A 12,611-nucleotide genomic window follows, 5' to 3' on the forward strand; every position below is an offset into this window, starting at 1 on the left:
AATTCGTCCAACTATTTGCAAGAATAATAAAGTGGAAAAGAACGATACGTATTGCGAGTGTGTGGTCATTAAGGGACGTGAGATAGTATATGATCCGTCTGAGTGTAATGTGGTAGCCACTTGCTGTAGCCACTAGTCTTGTATTAGCCAAAACAATGACAAGCACATTATGCCTTTGCTTAATTGCATTGTTCCAAAATGCTGCAGTTACAAGCAAGATTTAAAACACACACACACACACACACACACACACACACACACACACGGGTTTCCGTGAATAGGGCCTGAACAACCTTACTAATCTGTGTCTACATGGTTGTTATCAATTTTAGTATGTGCTGTTTTTATGCTAATCACATACATGTATAGCCAAATGCACACACATAATACAAATGTGCTCATACACACACATACACACACACACACACACACACACACACACACACACATATATATATATATGTATATATATATATATATATATATATATATATATACACACGCACGTGTGTGTGTGTGTGTGTGTGTGTGTGTGTGAAGAGGGGAAGGGACAAAAACACGGACAGAGGGAATCGATTCGAATTGTCGCTAGAATTATGTCGGTGTCAAATCTTACTTTGTGTATTGGTGACGAAAAAAATGTCATCTCAGAGACGACATAAAATCATGAAAACGACCAGCACATTTCGGTTTACGTTATTAATGTAATTCATTATGATATTATCAATCATGTGATACATGTACCTATATAGATGAATCCGACTTCAGAGCATGGTAAATTATAGCGGCCATAACTTGAGGCTTGCAAAGAAAAACAAAAGCACTTTCAATGGGTTATGCAAGGAATGAGCCAGGTTCGTTGCTATGTCAGTGCATAAATTACCTTTTGTTAGCCATACTTGAAGCCCCCAGTTAGAAATTACCATAAAAACAGTACCTAAACCGAATTGGTCTATATGAGTTCGAGATTCGACTAGTATACAAGTTTATCTATCTTTGATTGAATCATTTGAAAATGACTTTCGGGCTGGTATATGTAGCCTACTATTTAACTCAAAACAAACAAGGTCAATGTATAGCTGCCTGATCCATTTCTATACATATCGGAATAACTCTTGTTAAATCGATATCAGCATCCGCAAAAGCTTTGCAAATTTAATCGTACGCTTTTAATTTCCCCCCTCTCTCTCTCTCTCTCTCTCTCTTCCTCTGACGTGAAAAGGCATCCTTCAACAGTGGCGGATCCAAGGGGGGGGGGGCGCACTGGACGCCCCCTTTTTTTCTTTGTTAAAACAAAAGAAATAAAAATAAAAATTTAATTTTGGAAAGGCGCCCTCTCTTTACGGAATTCCTGGATCCGCCCCTGTTCACGTTATACTTCAAGATAAGCGACGTTGCCTTGCCACATGAATACGACAGTCTGCATGCGAATTCGAAGACGAAACACTTGTGTGTGGTGATTCAGCAGCCGAGTGCATGGACGACTGATTAAATGATATTAACAACGCAAACATCTTATCACATCTACACGGAAGATGTTTGCACCATACAAGAGAACTCGGTCAGATCACAGACAACGCTGAATGGTACTATACTGTAATACAATATACCTTGTAATAGCCAATGAAGGCAGTCATCGGTTTATCAGCTTTTATTGCATTGTGTATCAAGTTTGAAACATTTGGCCCAACATCGGTTAAAAAATAATCGAACAGATGGACATGGTACAGAGTGTCTACTCAATAACATAATTACATAATTACACTCTTACTGTAGTGTAGTAGTCCAGTGCCCTGTTTTATCAAACGAAACATGTATAATCGATTTTAAATTTCCTTAACACACAGGCTGCCATAGACTTATAATAGAAATCAACTTTATAATCAATTTTAACTCTTCATAAAACAGGGCACTTTGCTGATAGTCGAATTCATGACGAACATAGCACCACATGATCCAGTTTTGTTCACTGGTTTGTTGTTTGTTTGAGAGTTAAACCAGCTTTGAGTGATAAACTAAAAATATGTTATAGGAAATGTGAAACCAGTCACATCTGATTCAAATTCATCCTAAATATGCATGTATACTATAGAGCGGAAAGAGTCAAATACACCTTGAGATACAACCTCTTGTCTCCAACGGACTTGACCAAATTTTTTTGTATGAATAGCTTTAAAGACTTCAAATCTGATGTGTCCGCAGTGCGATGCACATATAAATCATATTGACCGCCTTGAGGCTCACATTTTGAAATCAGGTAGAACTGTTTTCACCAATTTCTGATCCACGGCAGAAGAATGTCAGTACAGAGCTGCACTGTATTCTGTCAATGACGACGAGGGGCATTTTATACGGGTAATGGTAGCAGAAAATTTTTAACAAGCAATTCTCCTTACCACTATATAGGGACCAATAGTCACACACAACTTCAAAATTCTCTGTTGACTATGCAGACTTGAGTCTTCTCAAAATACCTGTTTTTTATCTTCACCGATTATTGAGATGACTCTGTTTAAGTTCCTGCCTCATCCAACGTCGGTAGCATTTCCAATACAGCCCGAGTTTTGAATTGTTGTCAAATTTTAGTCGGATAGCAAGGCTACACATGAAAGAAGGTATTACAGTGAGTTTGAACGACCATTGTGTTAAAGGTCTCCCACAGTTTTCAAGGCAGCAGAAAAAATCTGACGCTATATGACTTGCGGCTTGCCTTGTCTTGGAAACATATAAGCAACAATGGTAAAATACTCTATAGGTATTCTGTGAGTCAAGATTTTCCAAGTTGTGAGTCATACCAAGGAGGTATACGTGTTCTCTCGTACCCCCTTGGTCATACAATGCTTGTTTTCTGAAACAAAATTCTAAAATGGAAGTACTGACTAACATTCGTATTTATAATTACCTTATTGAAATGGATGAATACAGTCATGGTCAAAAAAATACCAAAATGATCATATTTTTAAGACAGGGATCGAATCTTTTAATTCGACATTTTTATTGCCCGAAATAAAAGCATAACAATCCATCTTGAAACCTAGTTGCCCGATCGGGCCGCCAAAAGATAACTTTTCGGGCAGTTTGGTGGACCAACATTAGATTTTAGGGGCCCCGGGTCACCACGACTAATGTCGAGTCCTGTTGTAGGTAATCAAGCTAACTCATGTGATTTTCGATTGTGTTCTGTGTGTAAGTCTAAATATTGAGACCGTACTGCAAATTTCCGAATAAAAGCATGATAGTTTGAATGCGATACGGGTCCATGTCACGAGTTTGACATCCGCGAATCATACACCCAACGAGTCATACAGCCATGAGTCATACAGCCCATGAGTTATACAGCCCACGAGTCATAGGTCTACAACTCATAAGTTTGACACTAAGCAAAAAGGGCCTACGAGACCGACACACTAAGCCCCATGTTGTAATGTCGAACTCGCGGGCTGTATCTACTTCGTGTCGAACTCATGGGCTGTATGACTCATGGACTTTTTTCAATGCCAAACTCTAGGGCTGTTTGACTCGTTAGTGTCGGTCTCGTGGGATGACCTATTATAGACTACCACAACCAATATGACAATGAGTACGCAACGAGTTGACGCATTCATTTGGTACCAGGACTTTTGAGTTTCCCGACGGCCCACATAATGCGCATGAATCTGTAATCCAAGTTCGTCACGACCACGTATGACCTCATCCTCCGCACGACCACGAGGTACTTCCGCCTCTCGTCCACGCTGTCGAAAGAAGGAATCCAGAGAAATCGATGATACGTGGTGTTATCCATTTTTACGTTGAGCTTCGCGAGGCAGAAGCCGACAAAGACATCTTCCCACGGAAAAATGGGCGTGGTCAGAGCCGTTTGGTAGCTGGCTTCTACCAAGTCTGTGGAGAGGATGTAGCCAGGTCCGTTGAGGTATGGAGGGTAAGTAGGAAGAGGGTAAAAGTCCTCGGAAAGGAAGAACTTGGCATCTGGATTACGAAACACTGGAGATTGCACCATCACCTTGCCGGCAGTCCAGTTGGTCGGCGACGATTTGTCGAGGATGCTCAAAAGACGGGTCTGGCTGATCATCGAGTCGTCGTCGATTTTCATCATCAGCTGCGCATGGCGGCAGAAGTTCGTCACCCACTTCAGAGCCATGGTGGTCTTTAGCGTTAGGTTTTCGTAGACGTCGACGAAACTCTCCTGCACGATATCGCCATATTTTTCTGCCTCCTTGTTGATGAATCGTTGTATGGTTGCGTTGCTAGTCGAGCCAAGCAGAAAGATCCGTTTATAGCTGCCCCGAGCATGCAGGGGCCATGCGCTTGGACTACCATAGGTTTCGCGAACCACCCGGCGCCTCCAGGAATTTTTCGGCGCTGTAACTACGACGAAAATCACGAATACTTTTTCTTTGGTGTTGCCTGCTGTCATGCAGATGTTTGCCGGGTTGTGCAGATAGGCGTAGTTGTGCTCGTCGGCATGTCTTTCCAGATAAGATTTCTTTGGCTTTTCTTGTATAGTTCCGCCATCTTTTATTTGCGCAGTTTTGTTTAGAGTCGAGGGTTGCACTGAATGATGAACAAGGAGTGAATCTTCATCGGAACGATGTAGTCTACTACCCTGTATTAATCTGTGATTGGATACGGCTTGGAACATCCCGGGAAACTGAATATGTTTTGGATATTTTCGTCTGGTCGACCGACTCCTCAGGTGCACGAAACAGTAGAAGGCGATCTGCCCGAACAACAGCAAGCAGGCAAGGCGGGCTGGCAAGGTTCGTACGTTCATGCTGAAAAAACAAGCAAACAAACAAACAAACCACGTTGGCAAAGGGCTATTCATTTCCATTAAAAAGAATGCTAGAATAAATCTTTCATGCAGTATAACACTTTGAATTCACATTCACATCCATTTCTCACAGAAATTCCATTACAAATAACGAGCAACGATTACCATTTATTTCATAATTTCAAAGTCATACTTTTACTTTAAATTAGACACTGCTGCAGCGAACGTCTTAAAGGGAAGCTCCGGATAATTTTTAGATTTTTGCATGTGAACATCTATAGATTAGTCAAACTAGGTACTGAGAGTTACAGAATGTAAAGTGATTGGGATAAGGAATATAAATGTTTTCAAAATTTATAAGAAATCACAATGAACAAAGGTGGTAACATAGCAGCTTCACATAAGAATGCATGATTGGATGCTCAAAGAAGCAGAACAAGCCTCGGACAAACTTTCAGGTTGTCGCGAACAACCTTTGATTAAAAGGTACGTCTAGAACTTTAATAGGTAACAAAAACCGGCCACATGTATTCAATTAGACTATGTTACAGTGTATCATACGCAAACCCCTGATTGATATGGAGGGAAAAAAATGGTCCATATCATGGCTGAATATTTAAGAAATCCATCTATGGCCTTTGAAAGAGTTTCATAGGTATATACGTGTGATACACCTATTCACGTTGACCCAAGCCCATGTCTTCATCCAATGCTATCCACAACCTAACGCCCCCGGGACGCTGTAACCAGTTACACGAACGTGTCGGGGTCGCTTATGCGGTTAACCGTTATCCACAACCATAATTCTAAGCACCCCTGCACCTCCAACCCACATTTACTGCCTAATGTCTATTTCTGTAGAAGTTTAAGCCTTGGGGCCAATGTCTGTAATCAATAATGCATCATTGTTTGCAACCCCGTTTCTTCAACCAATAAACAGTGCAGGCTATATTATATCGTTTCTGCATTGGCGTAGCCGGGGGGGGGGGGGGGGGGGCGATGGGGCGGTCGCCCCCCCCCCCCCCCTAAGATTTGGACCGGGGATTTGCGAGGCGAAAAAAAAAAATGCGTGTATACTGTATTATGCATGCACATGAAGCGGGTCTCCTTTTCAAACTTTCATCAAATAAGTTCATTTTTTTTAATATTTCACTCAAAGTGTGCACCAGATTGTTGAATTTCAATTCAAAATATGCAAAATCTCTCGTGCTTGGGAGGGGGTATCCCCTCCCAAACCCTCCCCCTCTGTGCCTGTTTCCCTAGCCTTAGTGCTCTTTTTAGGGCACATGAGACTTATCACTTATATTCCGAAAACTCAAAGTTCCCTCATGTACAAGGGGAATCTCCCCTTTTAATCGACCCATTCCTCCCTCATTCCCCCCCCCCTCACATCAGTTTTTTTTTAAATGATTTCCGAAAATATTCCGTCAAATATGCGTATACGAGCTATCTCAATTTCAACCTTAAAAAGGCAAAGCTCCATCGTACGGGAAGGGTGGAGATAACACTCGCCCACGCCTTCTCCCTGCTCGCCCGCCTCGCCGCCCGCCCCTCCCCCCCCCCCCCAATGCATAGAAGTAGACTGTGACTACACTTTGACGCGAAATGTGTGCACCAAAACGTTTAACTGCAATCAGAAAATTATACAGAATCTCCTTCCACACACTTGCTACACTTCTCTTCTGATTGAAAATTTCCAGATATTCCAACAAAAGTGTGCGCCAGATTGTTGAATTTCAGTTCAAAAAGCTTAAAACTGAAAAAAAAAGAGGCTCCCTTGAATATGGGAGAGCAGGGGCGGATCCAGGAATTCTGTAAAGGGGGGCGTGACTAATATTTCTGGTGCCACTTCCGGGTTTCATTTCTTTTTTTTCTTTTTATTTCTTTTATTTTAACGAGAAATAAAGGGGGGGGGGGCGTGCGCCGCTTGCGCCCCCCTCTGGATCCGCCACTGGAGAGGTATCTTGCCACTCTTCCATTGCTTGTTACCCACTTTAGACTTAGTACATTTTTTGGGATGACAATTTCCGAATTTTCCACAAAAAGTGTGCTCCAGATCGCTTTATTTCAATTCTTAAAACGTAAAAGCTCCGCCGAGCGGGAGGGGGAAATCCCCCTTCCCCTAAGCTCTTCCTCACTAGACTGTTTGTACATACACACAGATGATGCACATTCGGAATAAGAGCTAAATTCCGTGATTTTAACACTTCGATGAAAAAGTATTGCACCAAAAATTTGCACCAGATCGCTGAATTTAAGGTCTGGAAATGCACAATCACCTTCGTGTGGGAGGGGAAATGCCCCTATCTACACCCTCGTGTGCATGCTTTTTCTGTTTGATTGCTGAACAGACGGCGTTCATGATATTCAGTGTAAGAATTAATACAATTAATACAAGACATTTATTTCAATGATACCATATTTTATAGCCAAATTGTTCAATGATAATCGACATGAAAATATATTGCTACCTTAAACAAGTGGGACTGTTTCAATTCGATAAAACGCGCAAAAACATGCATCAAATTGCACCATTTACAACATCAAAATGCAAAAAGTTCTTACCGAGGGAGGGGGGACACCCTGCTTTATTTGGACGTGTCTAGTAGAGGAACACAACAATGTTTGTACAATGCACATCTTATTTTAATTCCAAAGATGCCGTTATTCTACAATATTGGCAATTCTGGTGATTTTCCCGCTGCAAGTTCCCAAACGAGACAGATTCACAAATAGCAGATTGTTCTTCTATACATACATATGCCTGTATAATGTACATTCGTAACACAATCAGTGCAAGCCTGCACTGCACGTTCACGTTTTTATCAAATTGTCTTGGATAGGAACAATAGTAGCAAAGCGCAAATATCAAATGCATTTAAATTTATGAGTTGTGGGCGTAAATCAATTGATTTACCTTCCACTGTAATGTCATGAGGACATGAAAATTTGATATCAACAAGGAAAATGAAAAACATAAAAAGATATAGCCAATAACCGGAGGGAATGCTGGGACGCAGTACATCAAGCAATATTTAGTGTCGTCGCCCCCGGACTGTTTCAACATTACAGCAACGGGTCAGTCTGGATGTAGCCAAGTGACACGGCATAGTATTATAACAGCGACTCTCATAACTCACGTGACGGTCTGCATTCATCGATGTCTATGAAGTCGCCGATGCACACGTCTGCCTCCTCCGTGAGCTCTTCGTTCATTCATTCACCCTCATGACAATTTACACCTATTCGTCGCCATGGTCATATCAAGTCAGTGGTTCGTAATTCCGTAGATCAAGTTTGGTCAGCTCTATATAGTAGGGTGAACGCACATTCAGACCACGAGCCATCGTTTGAGAGTTGTTTACTTGTGCAAAGAGCTGCGTACAGTTGATTATGAATGAGTTTCCACTCAAAAGAATTTCTTCAGCACTTACCCTCTTCCAAACAATACAACTGCCGAAAAAAATCCCTCCCGTAGATGTGTTATGTTCACCCGGCCATTGTTCCACCACCTGTGAGTCGTTGTTATTTTCGCTCTTTCGCATCCTTAAAATCGATTATGTGGACAACGGCTTTGCAGGGTGTCGGAGGAAGGTAGAATGTATTGTCCTTCGCGGGAACGACCACTTTACTATTCAGGCAACCAAGTTCATCAGTCGACTCCTTTCGTTTTTCAGAGCAACAGACATTTTTATCAACGCAACTATTCGAGAGTAATGCATCTGACTTCAAAATGAAAGAAAGTATCCGCTTGACCGTTCTGGGACCTCTCCCTTAAATTCCATCGGTATTTTAAGAAACATTGGGCACATTTTTTTAGGGCTTTAATAAAGTACAATGCGAGGGAGGAGGTAATCGATCGGATTTGATCAATACAATCTGACTCAAACGATACGTGAGGTCAAAAAAGGAACTGATGTGTGACCGTACCCTCACCTCGAGTTTGCTGAACTTGCTACTTTGTGACGTCACCACTCAGGTACGTGGGTGCAAAAGTACGTAGACAGAACTCTAAGGTAGACCTAGATTGACCGATTCTTGATTCTTACCGCTCATACATCTATCTCATTCATAGAACTTTTTAATTTACAAATGTATTCAAGTTCATATTCCACAGATATTACGAGGACTAGGCATGCTAAGTGCAGAGTTTTGAAACTAATGTTCCTGTTGAAAACGTTTTCATAGGGCAGTTTACCAACGGTGGCTGGACCTAAGAAACAAGATAACCGGTCCACCTGTACATACTCATAGCATCATGATATTTGGAATGCAATAGGCATGCATTTGCCATTCCTATGTCGGGCAATGTCTCGGCAAACTTTCTACATTGAAAGAACGCCCTTTGTCATACCTGAAAGATAGGCCCCATGCGTACACGATGATGTAAAATAGCAAAATAAGTTACATTGGAATCCAATTTGCATTAATCGACTGTTGCTCTGTCGGACAACACTCTGGAAATCCTTCTCAAAGAAACTTATTTGTTTGAAAGGTGTCCGAGAAATTCGACTCCGTTTGTAAACTGATCTATTGAAAATATGGAAAGGTCTAGAGTAAAAACTCCTGTATGCGGCAGGGTGCCTATTTGTGGCAGGGCAGTTTCATTCATGGGTAAAACAGCTAATGAACATCTTGTGTGCTTAGTCCCACTTTAGAACACAAGCAGGAGTTACTCGCAAGTGTTATGTTGGAAGTTACACGGGATTGGGCCCTTTCAGCAATGAATGAAAGCAGGGATGCCAAGTTCAAAAAGATTTTATGAGTGAGATTTTCATGACTCGGCATCTCGGCATGCGAATGTGCGCGCGAGCGAGGGTGTGGGAGGGGTCTTTTCCCCCTGTGGCCTCCCACGGTAGGGAGCTTTTTCAATTTTGAGCTCTTAATGGTGCGATCAGGTGCATACTTAAGTGACTATTTTTTACTTATTTTGAAAGACAAAAGGGAAATATACCTTCAATTGCAACTATCACTTAAATCTTTTGAGCTATGCTCATTATAATAGGCCCAAGTTGCAGACTTCGCCCGATGCGTGTGAAAAATGGGTGTCATGCGTGAGATCGTGAGATGGACCCTAAATGCTTGAGTCTCACGCAGAATACGTGAGACTTGGTAGCTCTGTGAAAGGGCCCCTCACGCAAGTAGACACCATGTACAAAACCTGCCACAAACAGGGTTGTTTAATCTATAAGGAGTTAAATAGTAGAACCCAAAAGGTTGTTACTATGTATTAGTGATATACATTAGTTGATATGTATTCAACACACATCACATTCTCTTTTTGTTCATACCCTTGTGTACGTAATGGTCTTTCCGCTTATTTCTTATTTGTACTATAGCACTAATATTGTGCTATATAATACAGTATAGAAACAAAGCAAATACAAGAACAACATACCCTGAATGCGTGGATAAAAGAATGAATGCTAAATCTACCACTATGGGCGAAAGAGAAGATGTTACGCTGTAATAAACGTGAAAAGAGCACACAATCAAACACTTCTGATAAAATAACTGTTTTAATTAAACCCATATAACGGAGATATCTGACGAAAATATCTAACGAGAACATGAAAAATAAAATTGAACATTCTTTAAATCATTAAGTAATGCTAAAATATTCCAAAAGTCTGACAGGACCACTATAAAGACTGTAAAAACATATGAAATACGTTGAAAATCACCACATAAACGATTGTTCAGGATACCACTTTTGTCGCGGAGAGACAGAAACGGTACCATACCTGCTGGCGAAAGCTCATCTTTAATTACACTTCATTACTGATTCATGGCGAAGTTAAAAAAAAGACATAACATGAACAAGTGATTATTATGTACACAAAAAATGGGGGCAATTAAACGCCAATGAAGCGAAACAGTAGACTATTTCAGACCTTATTAAAGTTGTTTGTTCGTACTGGCAATTGCATCGTTGTGTATTTGGAAAGATGATCAAGCTTGCAGCATGCTGAAATTATGCCATTACACTGCAAAAAGTCCGGTGTTAAATAGTGAACACCGAGCTGGTGTTAAATTTTCGGAGCTCATTTATGGTGTTGAATTAACACCTCCGGGTGTCATTTCCAAATTTTAAACTGTTTTTTGAAGAGTTTCTTAGTAACTGCACTTCTTGTTGATTTTTAATTTAAACAAGACGATCAAGAATTTTACATTAAAATACTAGATTTTTGAAAAAATGTGAAAATAAATTTACACCAAAGTAAGACCAGCTGGTGTGGTATCTTATTGAAGCTGTACGGGTGTTAAACCATTGATATTAACACCAACAAATATCAAATCAACACCATGTGGTGTCATTTTTTAATTAACACCAGTACAGTGTCAAAATAACACCAGGTACAGTGTCAAATTAACACGACGAAGTGTCAGGTGAACACTTTTCAACACCATCACAGTGCATTTTTAACACCTGTGGGTGTGGTCCTCTATTGAAGTTTGATCGGTGTTAGATTTAACACCCGTGGTGTTAAATCTAACACCGATGTTTTTACAGTGTACTCACAACATCCTATACTTGCACATACTGTAATTACTTTAGAAAATGAGACAAGTTATAGAAATTGATACACATACATAGGTCCGCATTAAAAGGTTGTATGAGTAAAATTTGAAAACGGCATGACTAAAATTGGAAACATGAAAACGTATTTTTGGGGGGCATGCTAGAATGTGTAACATGGCGTCAATCCGGGCTCTCAAACTGTCAACAACAACAACAACAACATTAACGACAACAACAACTACAAACGCCTGTAAATAAAAGTGGCGTACCGGTAATTAATTCTTGTTGCAACTGTTACATAGAGACACGGAGAGGTTACGGAGAGAGACTCCAGCGCCTGTCGAACAATATCACTGCTTGTATAAATATAGACTGGATGGAAACATCTTACGTCAAGGTTATCATGGTCAAAACGCTGATCAAGATATGCCACAGAGTAAAATCAATGTTCTTGCACACTCTAATAATACACACATAGGACCATTCCAATTTGTCATTTAAAAAATGAAGATTTGTGTGTGTGTTTTTTTTTTACACGAGCATGCCAAATAAGTTTTATAGAATGTATCACATGGTCATCAGTCATTATACTGAAGTCAAGGATATCAGAGTAATACGCGACTTTTTCATCAATTTCATATTTCACGTACAGCTGACAGCCAAAACAGCTGTTTCTTTTCGCTTTCTTACCTTTTTTTTTGTTCGAACATTCTTGTAAAGTGCAATTTCACGCCTTGAGTTGAATTATTGATCATCACAGTAATATATTTCATCTCTACCAGTACACAATTATCTATAAGAATTCACTATACGAAATATTTATGGAGGATTTTTTCACAGTTTACCAACAAGAAAAGAGCTGCCTTTAGAGAAGCTATATATATCTAAATTTCTCTTATACAGCTCTATATGATAATCACTACACACCATAAACCCGCAATTTAAGTTAAATACTGATTACTTGCGTGTCTCCGAAAAAACGACATTTTATTTTTAAACTTATCACGCACTAAGGTTCCTAAGATACAATTCCCCTCGAAATTTATAAGAAGCCTATAGACGATGAATATAGTATTTTCAAAACTTCTTACTATTAGCGAGCGGCAGAAGACAGTTCTCATCGAATCCCACAGCATTATTTTGAATTGATTGTAATATCTTGTACCAAACTGCATATGATATTTGTTAATATGCTTGAGGATCTAAAAATAAATTAAGAAACTTATTAGCATACATTGTCGCGGCAGTTGATTTTACTTTTTTTCAGAACGTTAAAACCATCGTAATTCTGGATCTACGAACACACTTTGGACA

At 40.2% G+C, this 12,611-nt stretch overlaps 1 protein-coding gene across 1 annotated transcript; it reads right to left on the reverse strand.

Annotated features, from left to right (window-relative positions):
• Positions 1–3,601: 3,601 nt before the first annotated feature.
• On the reverse strand, positions 3,602–4,774 carry LOC139741922 (beta-1,3-galactosyltransferase 5-like). The gene has a single exon (XM_071652493.1). The coding sequence runs from the start codon at positions 4,772–4,774 to the stop codon at positions 3,602–3,604; it is 1,173 nt and encodes a 390-aa protein (XP_071508594.1).
• Between the last annotated feature and the right edge of the window lie 7,837 nt (positions 4,775–12,611).

The sequence above is a fragment of the Diadema antillarum genome, unplaced genomic scaffold (genome assembly GCF_040938485.1).
Source record: "Diadema antillarum isolate AM-2024a unplaced genomic scaffold, OU_Dant_1.0 seq00000962_RagTag, whole genome shotgun sequence".
Classification (NCBI taxonomy): domain Eukaryota; kingdom Metazoa; phylum Echinodermata; class Echinoidea; order Diadematoida; family Diadematidae; genus Diadema; species Diadema antillarum.

Coding starts and splice junctions, on each gene's coding strand:
- LOC139741922 (XM_071652493.1), bottom strand. CDS start 4,774: ATGAACGTACGAACCTTGCCAGCCCGCCTTGCCTGCTTGCTGTTGTTC.